This window comes from Diorhabda sublineata, chromosome 1 (genome assembly GCF_026230105.1).
Source record: "Diorhabda sublineata isolate icDioSubl1.1 chromosome 1, icDioSubl1.1, whole genome shotgun sequence".
NCBI classification, from domain to species: Eukaryota; Metazoa; Arthropoda; class Insecta; order Coleoptera; family Chrysomelidae; genus Diorhabda; species Diorhabda sublineata.
The window spans coordinates 39,903,007-39,924,286 of record NC_079474.1 but is presented as its reverse complement, the minus strand read 5'-3'; the positions used below and the strand labels follow the sequence as shown (position 1 = coordinate 39,924,286).

Sequence of the window (21,280 nt, the reverse complement as noted above, 5' to 3'; positions counted from 1 at the left end):
CCACCTTAGAGAGCAACTAATGATGAATGCAAATTCTGTGAGGAAGAAGAAATAACTCCGGTTCTCCTAGATACATAATGCCATTACAAGACAACACAGGTAATGACTTGGACGAAAACTTGTAGAAGGAATGACATGTTAAGTAAAAGCTATTTTAGATATTTTTTGGAGCTGTAGAGCGAGCTATAGTTATATCAACGAGCTGCTACGAACGTGGATACAATGTTTTAATTCTTCGAGATTTTTTAAAATGTTATATAATTATTATAATAATAAATTCAAATACCAGTGCGGCTCGTGGTAAAAATTGGCAAAATTTTTGGAATGCTTCCGTCGATCATCTCCGTCAAATTTCCTTTGATTTTATCGACTTCCGAGCTGAATTAATGGATGATAAGAATAGGAGTAAACATTTCTTCACGTCTTTACCAAGTTCATTTCTATATTTTATCACGTTACTTTCATTATAAGAAAATTCGAGAACTTTTAATTTTCAAAAATACCCTGACAAACTGAAATAGATTTAACACCTCCAATAACTTATGTATTTTGACTGATTGTTCACTAAGCTAAGGTATTCTCTGGAATATCAAGAATTTTCTTTTGGATAAGTAATAGAAAACTTTTTATTATCATAAATTTTTTTTGACACTAGTCGCACCTGAAATAGTTTAAATTTAAAATCTTTAACATCAAAATGTAATTACTACCTTATTCTTGCACTGACCTTTGCAGTGTCTTTTTTAGAAAATACCGTAACGGTATTAAAGGGTTATTGCACTAATTATGTGACGAAAATCACACCTTTGTCACGTTCAGATCTTGAACTGTATCGACTCTTTAGTTTATTCACTGGAATGGTATTTTAACTATTGAGTGAAAGAACAAAAAAGAGTTCACGCACAAAATTATTCGGGCTATTCATGTTTATTACTGCGTTTAAACAGAAAGCAGACGAGACTTTCGAATTAAACTCCATTTTAGTTAATTACGTCGTTTCCGACTGTCTAACACTCTTGAAATAAAAGAATAACCTTAAAAAGTCGCATCGAATCAAACTTTTATCATTAAGTTTTTTGGAATGAAACCTCGGTTTATCAGAACAATCAAATGGCTTTAGAGCTGTTGATAAAAAAAATCTAAGATGAACAATGGAATAACTTCTCATAAACGGAGTCAAACGGTTTAATTCAAATCTATTGAAATTATTATCCGATAAATAATTGTTGATATTTGCCCCTACACTCGTGTAAACTGTCGTGGAATGAGTAGAAAAAATCGTAACGAAAAAGTAAGTTGCATGGTACCTCCGAAAATCTATAGCGAGATGGAGAATTCAATTGACAAATAAATCTGAGCTGTATTAGGTGGTATATAATTTAGTTAAATCTCAGTGAAAATTTGTCACACCGTTTGATCTGATTAACCGTGAAAAAACTGGAGAGTTTTTAGTATAATATGTGTACATACGAGGGTTGCTATAAAGTTTTGAGATACGGCAGCAATGATGTTAATACGTCCAATTTGACATTGACAATTAAAGTTGCGGTAATTTTATACATTTGCGATCCCCTCGTTTTTTGGTTATAGAGAATCGAAAAATTATCCGATTTCCATGAATTTTTTTTTAAAATCTTCGTTTTTATGACGGATTAATAAAAAAATATATAATCGTTCAACTTTTTTATAAAGCATCAAACGCAATTCATATATTTTTTTTGTTAATCTAGTCAAAAACCAAACATTTTGGAAAAAAAATTGGAAAATGTTTATTTATTCATTTTTTATCTCTAACAGTCAACCTTAGTGTAAGATACCATTTTTCGAATTGTGAAAATTTTCAATTTTTCAAAGTTAACTTTTAATATTATACACTTGATTACAATAAGTAATTTTAAGAATGTTTTTGTTCATATAACTTTGATAATTACTTAATAAAAAAGCTACATACTATCATATGTGAGAAAAGGTCAATTTTAAGAGACATTTTTATTATTTTCAATTGTAAAAACATGATAAATCAACATTTTTCTATAATTTTTTTTCGTTTTCTTATGTAGATTATGAAAAAAAATATAAAAACTTCATTTCATTATTTGGAAAAAAGTTATCAACAATTATACGTGAATGAGTGCATTTTCATGGACATTTAAAGCCATGGAACTAATATAACTATTCATTTCTCTCATTTCCATAATTTTTGATTCAAACCCACCGTAAAAACGAAGATTTAAAAAAAATTCTAAAATCCTAAAAACGAGACTACCGCGATCTATAAAATTACCAGTTCTGGACTTCCTCTGTAATGATTCCTTTGTTGTTGTAAAGTTGAATAAAGTATTTTTTTGCGTTGTTCAATTGTAATAAGGCAATTTTTCTACAAAAAAAAATTGAGATATATGAATTTACTAACGAAGTCCCCTTAATTTAAAGCGTAGAATCCAATGGTAAAGAGAAAAATGGGGGTTGTCTTTTGAAAAAATTAAGTTTTCGAAGTTTTTAAATAGCGAAATTCGACTAGAAATATAATTTTTTTAGTGAACCCTCATTTTACCAACAGCAGGTGAAACAGTATACCTGCCATTAATAATAAGTTTGGTATTATACTGTAAGTCTGCGGAACACTGATTCTTAGATTATTACACCTACTTGTTATAGTCAATGCTATATTTGATATTGCTGGGGCATGTCGAAGACAAGGCACAAAGTGACAACAAACGAAGCTTATTCATCAGAGATGAGATAGAAGAAAGATTAAATTTGATCATTATGTATCATGAATAACTATTAATTTGAATCATCCTGAACTGTACATAGGACAGTGCTTCAGTAGTAGAAATTTATTCTGTTTTTAAATGAAAAATATTGTATGGAGCTCATTCACAGAGTGTTTCACTCAACGTGCAATAAGCATATGCTTGTTGCTTGAATAACTCTTAGTTACTAGAGTTACTTTGCTTGCTTATTCCAAGATTCTAACTGTAATGTTAAATTCTTGTTTTACACAAAGAATGACGCTACAAATTAAGAATGAAATTATTATCTCAGTAGGTGGTAGCTGAATTTTAGTTTAAAAATTATAATAGCCTTCTTCATTTTTAGAAAAAAGCTTGTTACAATGCAGTTTTATACTTATTTCTGCATTTGTACTGTATTTTATTCAAATATATTTGAAAATACATTGAAATTTGACAAGCTAATACAATATTTTCCAATATTTCAAAACTGGTATTTTAATACCGTTATAAAAATGCTTTTTAATAAATAGTAAACATAAATCAGCCAAACTGTAACAATGTTGCACAAAAACAATCAATTTTGTACAGTGTTTGTGAAATTTAATACCTGCTACCTAACGAAATAGGAACAGAAGAGGCCACAGGGAAATCACAATGTATCCCAAAAGATTTTTGAATGTACCTGGGGTCTGGAAAACGAGAATGGTAAAGGAATTAAATTGACCAATGCCGTAATCAAAAATAATGAATACAACTTGATAAAACGAGTAATGCTTTGCTTTGAATGTTTTTGACATAATATAGATGATTACATTATTATTCCAAATACACGAAATTTATTCAATAATTCAACGAGAATATGATTATTTCTACGGTACCAATAATGTGATGACAATTCTCAATACAATTATCGGTAAAAGGTTGATAAAACTAAAAATTTGTATTAATCAAATCATTATGTTGCTGTGGAAATTAATACACTCATTCCAAGGAATAATAAATTCCCAAAAAACGGATTTTGCTAAATGGTATATTATCCGACTCGAACTCTCTTTAATCTTTAACCGGTTCCAAATGGATACTAGAAATGGTTATATCAAATTTGGAAAGGATAGTTAACCTCATAAGGTTAACTTCTACTTCTTTATGTTTCTATGATGCTACAGCCCGCTATGGGCCTTGATCTTTATAAGTTTTCTTCCCGAGCTGTTCCTATCTAGATCTACCCTGTTCCAATTCCATATTTTCATACGATTCGACTTTTTGCTACCACCTTTTTTAAGGTCTTTAAATCAGCCCACACCCTTCAAAATTGGATTAAAGTCATTTTCTCGGCATTCTTTGTTCATTCAACCAGCCTATCAATTGCAGTCTCTGTACTCTGAAAAATTCCTAAATTTGTAATTACTTGTATTTTTTATTATATCTAGATATGGTTTGGGTAGGGATCATTTTGTTTACAACAAAACCAAATGGTCCCACAAATAAAATGTGCTATAATTGGACAAAAATCAAAAGTAGAATACGAAGGATACTAACGAAGTTGTAGAGACATTAAGTTGTAAATACAAATGGAATTTTATTTTTGTTATCTATTCAAATTGAAAGCAATTAGAAGTAAACAAATTATTCGATACTATTATTGTTTATACTCTTACTGTTGATTACATTTTTAAGTATTTCTACTAAAATAGGCTTCATAACTTATTATGATACGAAAATATCTCAGAAATGAGTAATGAAGTATATATAACAGCATAGTTAAGAGTAAATTCAATTTTGAAAGCAAAAAAAAGCAATTATTGTGCATAAGTGTGTAATTCCGACTTTGACCTACTGTGGGAAAAATAGTCGAGTCTAACAAGATGGGGAGTATTTCGAAAATTCAGTTGCACAGTATAGCTAAATTTAGAAAGCAAAAACATTGAACAAAATTTTCTTCTATTTGTTAAACATAAACAACAATTTCGAAATAGTAGAAACAATTGTCTTTGTCATGCAAAGATAAAAAATGGGGTGCATCAAAACCTTCTGGAATACTACTACTAACATTTTTCTACTGTTGTTTCATCAACACCAAAAAAGAAGCTCGCATAAGGTATGTTGTGCTAAAATTAATAGAAAATAAAAAAAATAAAATGGAGAAGAAAAGAGAGTCGTTATAATGTTGGGTGTGGGCTGTTTCTTGCTTCGAAATATATCACAATAAAGAACACATAAAGTACCTGATACAAAAATTCATATTAAACGTGGATTTACTGTTATTGGTAAAATATCTGACAATAGATTAAGCTTGGTAAGCATTTATAAAAAATATAAAAACTAACGACCCACAAATGTTAAAACAAATAATTTCTTTATGCAGTATAGAAATGGAAAATGCAAAACCCAAGTTGTAGGTGTCAATACCTTTTCAAAAATTTCGACTTTCTTCAGCGTCTCTATTAGTCTGTGGGGATATAATTCAACCAAAGAAGCACGGTGAGTGGAAATCCAGCAAGGGTTATGTGGACGACTTAATAAAAAACAAAATGGATTCCGCAGTAATAATTTTAACTGAAACAACTAGTTCGACTTTAAGCGACATTGTAAATGTCCACGTTCCTACCTACAATCCAATAAGTACTAATACAATTCATAAACAACGTTATCTTTGAGCTCGTTAAATTTTAACCAATTCAAGTACCAATAGTAATATAACTTTGATATAATACTTAAATATCTGTGATCATTCATGTTATAGTGAATAAATTCCCTTGTAAATACAGGGTAGAAAATAACTATACTTGATGTGGAAGCTTCATAGACTAACACCTACAGAATTGAACGACTGAAGTGGATTTCCAGGTGATCATATAGTAGGACCATTCTCGGAGAAAATTTCAACAGTGGGTCTTATCTATAATGAATAAGAGATGATCCCACAATAATACGAATATAGAAAATATATTGATAAGGTTGGAATCTATGCCATGGTTTCAACAAGCTGAGTAATTGCTTCCATAAAACGTGTGCTGTCAAATTTATATCCAATGGATAGGATTGATTAAAACATTCTTTATATATGTAAATAACAAAATTTTTCAGAAAAGAATTTCTGCAAAAAATAAAACAAGTCTAGCTAAAATTGTTCACATCCTACTTATTAAATTGTCTGGGAAAAAAGAAAACAACGCGTATTATCTCTAAAATTGATGTTATTTCAACCCTAAAACATCCTCGAAGAACTTTTTTCTAAATTATAATTTTGTATAAAGAAAGCCGTCCTCACCCTAAATGCAGTTAAAACAGTTCTTTGTTTGTATTATCATCGTGTTGAGAGGATTGTTTCAAAGTTTTATTAATAACGTTTTTTGAGAAAGAAGAAAAGAAAATTTTAGACAATAAAAACAATACCCAATTATAAAGAAATAGCGTTTTCAAATACTTTCGGAAAATAGAGTGGTTGTCAATATATAAAACAAACAATTGCTCTCAGAAAAATAAGCAGCAGCATAAAAGAATAGTTTTGATTTACTGGATAAATCACTTCATTGCGATTTAGATGAGTATAGAATTATATTTAATAATAAATCAATCTGAGCGTTACTCTAATACATTTAAGAAAAAATTTCGCACTTTGTGAAACATTTGATTACGATGGTTCTAAGCGTATGGATTGATACTAGAAAGAGGTTGGTATATTTAAATTATACTAAAATGATTGACAACATGTATATATGGTTTTTATCATAAAATAATTATATAGCCTAGGCATTTGACAAAGTCTGGAATTCTGAAATAATATATAAAACGCAAATAATATTTCCATAGCAAATTGTCGATCTAATAGAAGCCCACTTATGTTGAATACTGTTTCGGTTAAAACAGGAAGAAGGATATTCGACAATTAGAAAAATAAACGCTGTGAAACTGCCATGTGAAGATTATAATTTTATATAGTAATAATGTTGAAAATAATAAAGACTTCAAATATCTAAACATAACATTGAAACTTTGACAATAAAATTAAAAAACAAATTAACAAGGAATGTCTATTAATACAGACTTCACTAACAAACTATATTCCAATTCAAATGAATAAAAACAATATACATACCAAATCAGGATACTGAGAGAATATGGCGGATACAGTAGACAAAGATGTATTGAAACACACGCACCGACTACAATACCACTAGACTGACTTTTGATATAGACCTGAACATCTTCATACCAACAAGAGAGGACTGGGAAGAGAACCCAGAAACAGTAAGTAACTCGATCTTCACGGACGGGTCCGTAAAAGACGAACGGACGGGAGCGGGAGTATACTCTGAAGTTCTGGGAATAATGGAATCCTTGAGGCTTAGAAATGGCTGCAACATACTGCAGGCCGAGCTGCGGGTAATAGAACGACCCGCGGAACTAATCCGATGCAGAGATGAAAAGGTGCGTGACATCACAATCTACACAGATAGCCAAGCGGCTCTGAGATCACTATCGTCTACGGCAGTGAGATCTATGTCAATGGTGAGCTATCGCGAAGCCGCGTCATGGATTCTTCACCAAAAGGTTAGACTCTGCTGGATACCTGGACACAGCTATGTAGAAGGGAATCAAGTAGCAGACAAACTAGCCAAATTGGGAACGACCAGAAGCGGGGACGAAGCGGTGGGCTTGCCACTACCACCGATCAAATTACTGAGAGACGCGATAGATAGAACATTAGAGGGAGAGCACGGCAAGAGATGGAGTAATAGAGATGACTGTGCCATCTTACGCTCCGGTGCTACAGAAGAGGAAGACAACAGAACTGCTAGGTTTTGATTCAAAGGGTCGTAGCAATGATTACCGGTCACTGCACAATAGGCTCTAGACTCAGGAACATATGGAAGAGACAATAGAACACCTAATGTGTCACTACACCGCATTGGCGTCGAAACGACTACAATGCATGGGAAGTGAAACATTGGAATTTCCAGAAGAAACAGGAGCTAGGTGTTAAGGACCTTCATTGCAAACTGAAAAAGCTTGGGAGGGAAGCAAGGACCTGGCAACGGAAGAGATAGGGAGGGGGAGTGAAATGGTGCTGACTGAAAAGTCATCAAGGGCATCATAATGGGCCTAAGGCCTCCGAGTGGATCTCGGCTGAAAAGTGGAGATCACCCTATTAACCTAACCTAACCTAATCTACACATCTACCACATAAAAAAACTTTCAAATACATTAATATGTTCTGCAAATTATAGTGAGTGGAACACGTATAGGAAAAATAACAGAACCAGATAATAAATACAAAAAACTATTTTAGTTTCTAGAAAGGTATCTGTAAATTATAAATCACTATTATACAAACAAATTTTAGAGTCTATATTATCTACTGGGTTATACTATGGGAATGTAAAAAACAAATGTTACAACTTTCGAAAATATAGTAGATGCACCATGTTATATTTTAAATAGCGAAAATCATAGAAATCTACTGTGACAAAAGAACACAAGAGGGTGACAGGAAGGCATGACATACCAACTCCGGGCAGTAGTAAATTTGACCAGATAGCAAGTAGATGACCTTTTGTGACGCGATAAATTCGGTTATAGAAATTTGGGATGCAATATTTGTACATTGGTTCAGATGCTATTCAAAAACCAAAAATAGTAATTAAGGTACAGAACCTTACTTCACCTTCATGATGTCAGCAGTGCGAAAACATTTCACAACATGATCACGATTTTTTAAGAATTTTATTCTCACGCTCCCGCTATAGTTAGGTATTCCCAGTTGTTTATCTGATATATAAAATCTAATTTAGGGATGTTTCTAAATAGATTATTGTGAATTAAATAAAACCATTGTCCCTTTTCCATTTTCGGATACTAACCTACCTTTATGTACCTGATCGAATTTTCCAGTAAATTTAAAACGACCTTTGTGAAACCGTAGATTATATAATTAATTTGGCCGAATTTAAAACCCCCATTAACTGCGGGGTGCACTACATCTCGTGGCGATTTTTAATCCGTGAGATAAGGACTCGTTGATACGACGTGATGGATTCATTAAGAGTATTACCTGGAATTTAGGACCCTCTCCACTTTGTGAAGTTGAAAAATCCAAAAAAATCAAACCTAGAATTTCTAAATCCTTGTATATCAAAATAAGGTAGGTTCTAGGTTAGGTTAGGTTAGGTTAGTCAAATAAAATAACAGAATATGAACTTGTGCAACCGGTCTCTTATGGATATAAAATATAATATATTTTCAGTGTTTTTCTATGTCTTATGTGATATGTTTAGAATGTAAAATATTTTTTATTCAAATAAACTGTAAATATATATTTTATTTTTATTTTCCATGTCATAATTGAAATACCGAGCTGCAGAATCTTCCGTCACGAGTTATCTAATCTTCATGACAGCCACTATCACGAGTTGACTCATTGTAACAGATGATAAAATGTCCGAGTCGCTTCATCTCTTGGACAAGCCAGCAAATCAACGCAGACAACTGAAGAGATCAAAATTAATCAATCTAGTATATATAACATGAAGAAATAAAAGGTAAAGTTATGAGAGTCATTAGTGTCGAATTAAAATAAGAAAAATCTATTTGGTACTAAAAAATATAATAACTGCACAAGATCAAATAGCTTTTATTTATACAACTTCTTTTGCTGATAGTTGTAGTTGAAGCTCCAATACTCACTGACATAATTCTGAACACAACCGTTGTACGATATTTCAATTAATTCCAAGCACATTTTCGACGTATAAAAGATAACAAAGTTAACGAACACGATAATTAACAGGATGATACAACTTTGCTGAACAAGCGTATCTGATCCTCAGCATTGTTTGAAACTTTATGAAAAAGACGTGTGACTCGCCGCGTTGTTTATTTATAGTTCAATGTATTATATTATATATCTGGTATTAGGTCATAAATAAAGTAAAGTACTTCTATTAACCGCATATATTATCAAATAATCGTGAAATCATCAATTATTTATCAAAATATAACCTGATATAAAACTATAATTAAATGAAATTATACAAAGACTTTCATAATTTTAATATGAGAAAAAACAGCAAATATCAAGTCAAATTATTTATTAACTAAGTTGCAATGTTTGAAACCATGGTGTTTTCTTACAAACACTTCCATCAACTACACCAACATTCACAGTTACACTATAAAATTATCAATAGATAATTTACATTTAAAAAAAAATTTCTATATTTTGTCTGTCTTTTGTATCATTAATGGATTTCTAAGAATTATTTTTTTGTATTCGACTGTATTTCAAGGATCTATGACTTTTTATTACTCTTATATACAGGGGTGTCTCACTTACCTCCCCTCACCAATTGGCACTCCGGTCCTAGAAGAACCTTAGCATCCCCGACAAGTACCCCCATTCTTCTCGATGTTGTACTTTTCTCGCCGGTTTCAGACGCCTAGTTTTTTATGTCCTGTTCTACATCGTCCTGCCATCTTATGCGTGGTCATCCTGGTAGTCTTTTTTCCGGTGTACAAGTTTGACTCCTCGACCCTGCGGCATCAGTCCGACGTGACAGAACCATCTTAGTCTCGCACTCTTGATCTCTGCTACCAGGCTGGGCTCTCTATAAGTCTCAACGTTAGTACGGATGCGCCATTCTCCTTGGTCTTAGATTGGGCCATAGATATGCCGAAGTAATTTTCTCGTTCACGAGTTAGTCTCAGTTCGTATCTAGCAGTCATTGCACAGGTTTCAGAAGCATACATCACAACCGGCATTAGTACTGTACGGTAGATCCCCTCTTTTGTGCACCTGCTGAATAGGTGGGATTTCAGCATCTTCTAGGCGCTGTCAACACGCTCCACGGTATAGTTATCTATCGTAAACGCCTTAAAACGTGGTCTTGGCGTGTACTTCGTTTTAGCTTCTTTCACACTGAACCCTGCTAAATTGCATTCTCCGAATTTCTTCTCTAACATCTATAACATCGTCTGTGTAGGTCATCTTCTGGTCTGTAGCCTCCTAAATATTCTTTCCAATGTCAGAATGAATAGATTACAAGAAAGAGCATCCCCTTGTTTCAGACTTCTTCTGACGTTAAATTGGTGTGATGTTCTGTCGGCTCCCCTAGCAGTTGCTGTTGACCACCAGTCTTATTAGCTGGCCTATGAAAATTGATACACTTTTATGTTGTATTCTGATGTTGTCTGGGTGAGAAATATCCATGGCGAGGCACTAGTATCTAGGGATGGATGATTACATCATAAACTACTTTCATATATTACGTTAGATTTTAACTACTTTGTCATAATTCTTTACTTATAGAGGACACAGAGTGAGATTACTAAGCGCACGTGATATAAACCACCTCTGCTACTCTCATTTCTAAACCAAGACTGTGCTCTAGATCAGCTAGACATTTTGACAAGATGAAAAATATTGATTTGTGGCGAAAGAAAATCCGTAAGTATATTATAATCTGTATTCATTTAAAGCAGAGACATTAGAGGTCAAAGGAAATCACTAAAAAGATCACAAACATACAAACAAAACTATTATATTTCAAAAATACATAAAACAAATAGGTACAAATATAGATTTTTTTTATTTTAACAATTTATTTAACGAAACAGTTGATTAAACCCGGACATTTAAAAGATTTTTCTAGCATAATATGCTTATGCCAAGAATATACTCCAAACACATGTAGATATTACCCTAAAAGCAAGAAAAACTTGTTTCCCGATTTTTCTTGAATATATGTCGGAAAGGAATTTATAGAATTCTAGGAAGTAAACAAATAAAATAAAAATAAAGTAATCCTAGAAATCATATAAAAAACAATGTAAACACATCGCTGCTATGATGAAAAATATATGAAAACCAACATCAAACGAGCCGGCTTATTCGCTAAATCTTAAACTTCCATTATAACAGAACATAACCGGTTTTGACGGTCCATGTCGTGGACGAGTTCGTAACAATAATTTGGGCTATAGTCCATTAACTTCATCTGATACATTTGTAGAGTTTCTATCACTTCTGGAATGGAGTGAAAGTGTGCAAGCTTGAAGTAAAAGTATATTCCATTCCTTTTTACATAAACTTAACCTTGTCGTGAACGACTTTAATCTTATAATGGAAATCGGAATGCTCAGGATCAGAAGACAACATTTTGTTGATATAATTGATGTACTGGAGAAATACAACAAAAATACAAAAATAGCATTTATAGCCAAGTTAGTATTCCGTGAAAATATATTGAATGATAAGACTATGCTTTTTTAATGGAGGAGAGTATCTCGGAAGTTCTAAGTACAAAAAAAGTATGTATGATTTGATTAAAATGCTATTTACTTTGAAACCATCATCGAAATTGAAATTTCCATTGTTAACTTACAATATATAGACCTTGAGTGTTGTTTAAGAAGTTTAAAAATTGTTTTAAATCAGCTATTAAAAAATTAATTGGTTAATAGTTTATTATATGAACACTACAAAGAGATGGTTATCTATTTCCTCTCAATAGTGATTTCACGTTAAATATTATAAAATTTTGACTGGCATTCAAATCGGACTATCTAATATTTTGTATAAAAATATTACTTTCATTTAGAAAAAATTTTACTCTTGACAAAACCTTTTCGATAAAAAAAGTTTAACTTATTGTAACTCTCCCAAGCGAAATCTTCATCTTTTATGGTTCGCTTACTGTTAGTATGTGAATAGTAAATTTACGAATTTTTCGATCCCTTTTATGCTTCTTATATTTTCTATGTCGTCATCTGATCGAGTGTCCTATTTTGCATATAGACGACAAATAAAAAGTCTCAATCGCTTTTTGATAAACATTCAACAAAGTTCTGGCAAGAGTAGTTTGAGAAGTTTCCAATCTAAAAAATCAGCAATCTGCACGATACATAGAGTTCGTGAATTATTTAGCCCAGAATTAAGATTAATTTGAAAATTTTATTGAAGTCTATGAAGTCATTGAAAAATTAACCTTTTTATTCAGATCACATCACAGAACATCATACCTTTTGCAGAGGCAGACATAAAACTGAAATGTTGAATAGACGGGCAAATTGGCTGATAACTTTAGTTTACAATTCGACTTTTTCTCCTGTAGTTAGCGAAAAATCTTGTGAAAACTGTGAACAAATTTGTTGTATATTTTATTAGCAATGAGAATATTTAATCACTTTAGTTAATTAGGGCACTTTTGATTGGTTCTCAAGTATCTGCAATGTCTTAATGAGGTTTACATCCAGTGATGTACCCTCTAACACATCATGTTAAATCTATTGGCTACGCTTTCTTTAGTCGTTTGTTGTACTTTAGTACTCGCAGTTCTAATAATGAGTTTGGATGCAATTCCATAGTTTTATTTTTCATATTAATAACCGTCGCTGGTACATACAGATCTACTTGGATGGTGTATCTTATTAAATATTATCTATTATTTGTCGAAGTATTTTGAATTGAGATCTCTGGATGATTGTTATCCAACGAGACTTTAGATTTTATCCTGAGTCTTTTGTTTGAGTGGATTTGACGCTGTCTTCATGTGGTCTACCTAATTCTCCTGTTGACGATGTATACATTATATAAACTAATTGACCAAGTACACTTCCCTGTAATATCCCTGATGCAACTTAAAAAAAACCAAACTTTTTTTGTTGACTTTTGTTTAAGGAGGATTTTCAAAGCAAGAAATAATGTGGAGGACATCTGTTTTTGATTTTTTATTGCAGTTCCTGATGAGAGACCTTGTCAAATGCTTGACTAACTTCGAGGAACACAGCGGAGCATTATGCTTTATTTTCTAAAGCCCTGTTTATTATTAGTGTGAATTAATGAACTTGCTGTATTGTCGATGTCCAAATTGTTGATGGTTTTCGATTACTTTTAGTATAGTTAGTTTTTCAATTAGTCTGGAAATAAATGGAAGTAAAGCTATTGAGTGATACGATGTGATATTGTTTGAGCCCTTACTGGGTTTGTTTATTATTATTATCTGTGATTTGGGTCTATATTCAAGTCGTTTAATTGCATTAAAGATATTATGTAAGCATGTTTATTTCTTTGTTGGCAATTCTTTCAGTATTTTGGAAGTTATAAGATCGATTCTAGATTTATTTATTTATTTCTTTGATATCACAACTTGTATGGCATCTCTTGTTTCTATTAGAAGTGATAATTGTCTGTTTTGTTAAGTGGTTAGAAAACCGTAGTGAGGTTTTTGCAAATATTCATTTATTTTTTTTTTTTCGTAGTGACGGTGCAGATATCTAACGTTTTTATTCCTGAATTCCTGAAAGTTTGGAATCATATTCTTCAAACTGGGTACCTCTTATTTCTTTGAGCTTAGTTGCCAATTTATGGCTGTATTGAATAAACATATTTCTGTCGAGAAAAGTATGATTTCTTGGGAATTTTGCCGAGCTTGCGTTTTTCCGTAATTAGCCTTCTTATTTCAAGTGATATGTCCTTATCTACGTTCTTTGTTGTATAAGATTCAGTAACAAAAAATATAGATCCGCCGATTTATTGCTTTTCGATTATTTTTCAAATTTGATTTTGTATACTGTTATTGTTAATTTCATATAATATGACATCAAGATAATTAATTTTATTTTTGGTACGATTTCGATTGTGATAATTGAATAAGTTTATAATGAGCATTGAATTTTTCATTTATGTTTCCAATTTTAGTTTTTGCTACAGCAGTAAATCTACATAACGGAAAAACAATGAAATTTTTGAGTTTCCTCAAGATCTTTCATTACTAACACTTGATATGGATGCTTCCATAGCACAACCATCAATTTCTCAAATTTCTCAAATAAAAAATTTGTATATACAGAAACTACATATAAGAAGAAATCATTAGAGGTGGACAAACTCTCCATTAACTCATCGAAACTTCAGTACAAGAATGTGAATGGTAATAATATAGGCGCAAAACTGTATATAAGTATGAAAACCAAGTTTTATTTTCACAAATATTGCAGAATTCCAATTATATTATTGAGAATAGCGGATTATAATGCAACGAATTCTTAACAGGAGACGAAGCAATCATCAAAAATATACATCACTCATTAATATAGATATAAAACCAATATAGTTATTTTCAAATTACTTTATATAAACCCCAATTTTTTAATCACCTAACCGTATTTCTTAGTAACAAAATAATGAAATAATTATCTTATTTTCATAATCATATAAATAGAGCCATCTCTGTCACAATTACCTTTTATCGATGCACGCAATCCATTCCATAGCTAGTTACAAAAAATCCGGCAAATCGACCAGATCTACACTCCACTGATCGAAAATAATTTTCGCGCGTATTTCTACGTAAGCAGCGCCATCGTAATTCTGCAGCGGCGACAGCACCGTAACCGGAGTATCGCCAGCAACAACTGGTCCGCGTGCTTAGCGGAATTCCACCGCACAGCATTTAATTCGCTACGTTGTCAGATGTTCTTGGTTATCCGATAAACTAATAATAATAATAAGCTACTTCTAGTTGGTATTAAAAGCTTTTTGACCGTTTGTAGGCATTAATTAACAACTGATTGTGCAGAGTTCTTTTGGCGATAAACATTGTGGTATAATATCAGTTAACACTTGTCCTTCTTTTTTTATTATTCTTATACCTTTTTAGGCGTCAGATAGGGACTTGGTGTTATTTTCCTCTCATTTTTTCCACTCTTCGTTGGTTTTACTGTTTGTTAATTCTGCACCTATATATCTGCATATTCAAATACATACATACAGGTCTCTTCTTATGATATATTCTATCGAACTTCCAAAATTTTGTGAATGAACTCTCTTCTTTTAAAAATAAAAATAAACTCGAAGGTGTCCATAATTTTATACTTGAAATGTATATTTAGTTGGTTCATAAAAAAAAGGGACAATCTTTGACAAAACCTGATTCAAAATTTTTGTAATCGTTATTCGTTACATGCATTATAAAAATAACTAACTAAAGATACAAATAAAATAAAATACAGAAGAAAACCACAATGAGTAACAAAATTTATAGGTAATAGTAATATGTAATAATTGGTATAGTCTCCGAATTAAGTTTTATTATTAGAATAGAAGTCGTTTACAGAGTAGAAGGCGTTTTTCAGTAAATATGCTCTCAAATTATTACGGAATGCGGGAAAAGAAAATATTGATTTGATTTCAATTGGCAAGTGATTGTGCATTTTTGTATTGTAAAATATAGAGCCTGGAGAAGGTAGGTGAAGGTCGTGCTCAGCGTTCCTAATTGGATAGCCGTGCAACGACCTTTCTGAAATTGGAGAAGCGTGCTTACGAATTATGAATATGAATAAGGAGGGAAAAGTCAGAATTTTTCATCTTTTAAGTTATTTGCAGTTTGAAAATTCACTCAAATTGCGTTGCACCACACGTACCCCAGAAAGGAAGGGCATATTGGTAATGCGACTCAATAAGGGCATAATAAACTGTTAAAGAGGTGGATAAGTTCAGTTTTTTGGAAACTGATCTCAGCGCAAAACAGGAGGAACTTAATTTTTTAGATAAGGCGGCAATATGTTTCATTTAAAGGAATTATCCACAAGCCCTAAGAGTTTTACAGATTGAATGGTAATGTTATTTAATAAAAAAGGCAGCAATGTATTTTTATATGATAAAAATCAAGTTGTAGAAACGTTGAGACAGAGAAGATTAGAGTCGCAGAGTTGTTCCAAGAGTGTCGTCTGCAAATATACATATTTCACAACTGATGTCTAGATAGGCGATGTCGTTTATAAAAACAAAATAGGACCTGAACCTAGGGGCACTCCACATTCTATTGGCTTGCAAGAATACATCGTTGTATCAGCCCTTACAACTGACTTCTGTTGGTACGGTATGACTTAAGCCATGCAAGAGGTGTTCCCCTAAAATATCAGTACTGCAATTTGTTAATCAATATATTATGATTAACAAAACCGAAAGCCTTAGAAAAATCACAAGAAGAAGGTAACCCAATTCAAAATCCAACAATGTACGAAGGCTGCCTGAAAAGTTTATAACCTGAAGATATCAGTACATATCGAAATAAGCTGGGAAATATATTTGCGCATGGGTTGAGGGATGCTCACTTAAATTTTTTTCATCGCTTGGCTTTTGTTTGACAATAGTTTAAGTAAGTCGATTTGAAGAATAGAAATAGTGCTATATCGAGGTGTTAAATAATTGTTTTGAACAAACAATAAGCTCACGCAAATAGAAGAGAAGTTAAATAGATCATCATTTACATTACTGAAAAAAATTATCGGTTTAATTCAAATATGGGATTATCAGCTTTACTGATGACGAGCGTTTGAAATGGTTAAGAACTGCAAAAATCAATGATACTATCGTAAAAGTTCACTGATTGGTACTGAACGACCGTTGATTTAAGCTTAGATATAGAGAAGAGGTTATCTTAGTAAAACAACGCATTTGTCATATACCGATGCAACGTTTGATATTGGATTGTAAAGAGCGAATCTATGAGTTGCAAGCAATAGCTGGAGAATATTACGCGTCTTTGTTAGATAAAGTAAAGGGAGAAATTGTGAAAAAGCGAACGCATCTAAAGAAAAAGAAAATGGTTTTCCAAGATTGCCATGGCTAAAATTCACAAAATGCGCTTCGAATTGGCTTACCACCGACTCTATTTACCAGATTTGGGTCCCAGCGATTTTTAACAGCTTCTTGACCTAACAAAATATTTGTTTTCTCAGAAATCCCAGAAAATTCAGTTGTTTCGTGAACTTCAACCTTAAACATTCAAATAATGAAGAATTATGATACGTAACAACAATTTTTAAAAACGTAGAGAATACCATAATTATAATATTATTATCTGTATGCTTAAGAAATTTATCTCGTTAGTCCATAGCGCGTTTTCCTCGTATATTTCTAAATATAAAGTATCAACCAACCAAGAACTAATTCATTGATCCTTGTAGATTCGACAGATTCATTGGTCCAAACCAAATCCCAGATTTTTCCATCATAACATTGACAACACCACGTTTGTATCACGCGAAAGGTGCGCAAGCCACCTATAAAGTACATTTCGAATTTCTATTTCAAGTAGAAATGGATGGAGGGAATTTCCAGACTGTTTAAGGGGCGCCGGAGATGACGTAACGGTAGTAACCACCATTACTTCAATCGACATCAACAGTTGGTTAGAGTTTGATTCAGATAATTAATGAGAAATGCGGATTCGCTTTCAATTCAAACATTAGCAAAAATAATTTAGATTGGAATAAATAAAGCTGTCAACTGAAGCGAATAAATTTTCGAATTCAATGGGTGTTAATAAATCTATATAAACATATCAAAAATATATCAGAAGTTAAAGTTAAATTTCATACACGTTTATAATTTTAATTTTATTTTCTGGTTGAAACAGTTTTTGACTTGTTTTCGTATATAATGAGTAAAAAAAATGTAAACTCTAAGATCATGGTTTTACTCATTTAAACCTTCAATCATTTTTAGTATAAATTTTTCCTAATAATATAAAATTTAAAAATTAGAATGGCATAATTTGAACTGATAGTTCATTCATTTTAGACTTTCACATTTGGTCTTTCGCATTTCGCATTCGATCCAAGGTTTGGTCATGGTCTTCTTTAAATTCAGGATTAATAATAATAATAATAATATAACTTTATTGAAAATTAAATACTATCCACAATTAAATACAATGGTTACAACTACAATGAAATGAAATGAAAAAGTTAATAAAAAAGAAATTAACGATACGTACTTGAGGATCTACTTGCTTCTATCTATGATATGGGTATACATATAGATAATCATTTATACATGGTAGTTCCTAAGTAATATAAAATATTGTAGTGGACGCTCCATTTTAAAACTAAAAGCTCTTATAAACATGTGTGATAAGTCTTGTAGTCGAAGAAATACAGGGTGTCGAATATTTTATTAGAAGCAACAACATGTGTTAATCATAAAGGAAAATGACATATGTTAAAAATTTGTACATCCTGTCAAAATGCAAATCCGGTAGCTCTGATATTTTGCAGACTTGTTTTTGATGTTGTCCAATGGAATAATCCATATTTGTGACCTCAAGCAACGAACGCTATATTATCAAAAATCGAAAAAACCACGAAAAAATCGTTTTTTTTTTCAAATTTTTGCGATTATACGATTATAACCCTAAAGGACTAGTTTTCGAAATCCGGTAATTCTGATTTTTTGCAGACTTGTTTATGATGTTCTCTCAATGAATAATCCAAATTTTTGACCTCGAACCCAACTTTTTTGAAAAGCGAAAAAACCGCGAAAAAGTCGTTATTTTTTCAGATTTAAGCGATTATAACCGTGAAGAATTATTTTTGGAAAAATCTTTTCACGGAAGTTTTTTAAGTGAACTACGATATGATTCTAGAACTGTCTTTGGAGTCCCACTAGCTCCCGAAATTAAGCCATTCAAATTTTATTATGTTTTTAACCTACTTTATTTTTTTTTGTTTCGGTTTTTAACTGGCCGTCCTGCCCATAACGTGAGTGCCGTTTCAACTCAAAATCCACAGAATGTCTTATCCCTGTGCCGACGTGGGTTTGTGTCTTCTATGTAAGAAGACTTTAAGTGAAGGTCAAGCCCACCGAGGGAAGGAAAGAAGTGTAATAACCCTTCTTGCGTCGAGTATGTCCCTTAAGAACATAGAAAATCAGCGTTTAGGAGATATATGTACATAGTGCTTGTCAAGTGAAATGTAACAATCCGAAGTTGATCAAAGCAACTATTAGCAGTGGAAAGTCAAATATTACGCCAACAAAGGGCCACGAGATCAGTCTCTTAGCAATTCAATTTCAGAGAACACTCTTGTCTGGGCGGAGACAAAATAACTGAAGAGTTCCTTGTGGCAGAAAGGAAGATGCCCAGAAAATGGACCATTGTTATTACTGCGGAAAAGTAGTCACCCAATGCAACAATCTTGAAAGCAGCTGTGATACGTGGTGGTAAATGAGTACTTAAAATAAAAGAGTTTATATCTGAAAACACAGATTTGGTACCATTGATACCAGATATCATCGCTATTGCCAAAAAAATCTCTATAAGGCATCACCAATAGGAGGAAAGTCGAGGGGAAACTGTTAGCATCCCTCAGTCGATGAGGCGATGGAAAAGATTTATTCATTACTGGAAGACAACGCTGAGGAGTTTCAGTTCTCTTTAGATGAACTCATGGACCAGATAGAAGGAGAGCTACCTCAACTACGAGTAGCCAAAATTCGCTTATTTGCAAAATATGGGAGAACATTTTGTTGAGACAACACACGACTCTTTGTTTTTAAAAAACATATAGTATGACAGCTGAAGAAGTTCAGATCTTCAATTCGAAAGACCACACGTGGTGAAATCAGCTGTTTAAGTCATAGGACAGGATATTCGGTCGCAAGTGTACGATACAACATAATTCACACCATCCGACGACTTCTTCCAAAAAGTAAATTCAAAATGATGATTTACATAAGGCTTGATCTTGAAAATTATCGAGTCTACAGAAAAAGTTCTAGTATCATATTGTAGCAAATTTAGTCTACTTTAAAAACGAATTAAGAAAATTTTCCCAAGAACTAGTCCTTTGGGGTTTTAATCGCCAATATTTAAAAAAAAACGATTTTTTGCGGTTGTATAGTCTGTATATGGAGTATTAGCCATTTCAGGCATCGTTGTTACCACGAAAAGTCGGTATAATAAAAACTTCTTAAACGTTTTTTGCGTCAGTTTTTAGATTTGATACAGTATTTGACAATATTATTTCAAATTCCACTTAGAAGTGTTCTTTCGTATTACTTCTGGTAGCGTCACCAGGAAAAATAAATTTCACTTACAGTAATTTAATATAAGCATTTCGACACCCTGTATCTCATTAACGACAAGACTGATCAAACATTTTATAGAAACTTTTCGTCTTAAAATGGAGTGACGAAGCGCCCACTACTATATTTTAGATTATTTAGGAAACACCCTAAATTATTATAGCAGCTACGATATTTCTGGGTTTCTCCCTCACAAATGCCTTTAGCTTATATTCATAGATTTATTTGCTATATATAATATTTAATGTGGGGTACTGTGTTGTTGAGTAAGTGTCTATTAGGCTTGTTTCATAGTAATACGGTTCTATTTGGTTCGATTCGTTTTCAATAGAAACCGGAAACGAATGAAACCTTGTCACACATACACGGCTTTCGCAAATTTCCACCCACCGTGCTTCTTTAGTTTAATTATATCACCATCGGAAAAGGTATTGATACCTACAACTTGAGTTTCGCATTTCCCATTTTTATACTGCAAAAAGAAATGATCTGTTTTGACGTTTGTGGGACGTTGGTTTTTATATTTGTTATAAATGTTTACCAAGTCTATTGTCAGATATTACACCAATAACAGTAAATCCACGTTGAACATGAATTTTTGTATCAGGTACTGTGAAAATTAAAACATTTCCGGTATTATTAATATTGTTACACTTTATTTTATATAATTCCT

General features: G+C 32.3%; 1 protein-coding gene across 1 annotated transcript in view; it reads right to left on the bottom strand.

The window, feature by feature from the left end:
- Nucleotides 1-15,117, bottom strand: part of LOC130446450 (rap guanine nucleotide exchange factor 4) — a 281,452-nt gene extending 266,335 nt beyond the window's left edge. Inside the window, exon 1 of the mRNA XM_056782724.1 lies at nt 14,981-15,117. Within this exon, the coding sequence (XP_056638702.1) occupies nt 14,981-15,009 (29 nt within the window). The 5' untranslated portion in view covers nt 15,010-15,117. The remainder of the gene's footprint in view (nt 1-14,980) is intronic.
- Between the last annotated feature and the right edge of the window lie 6,163 nt (nt 15,118-21,280).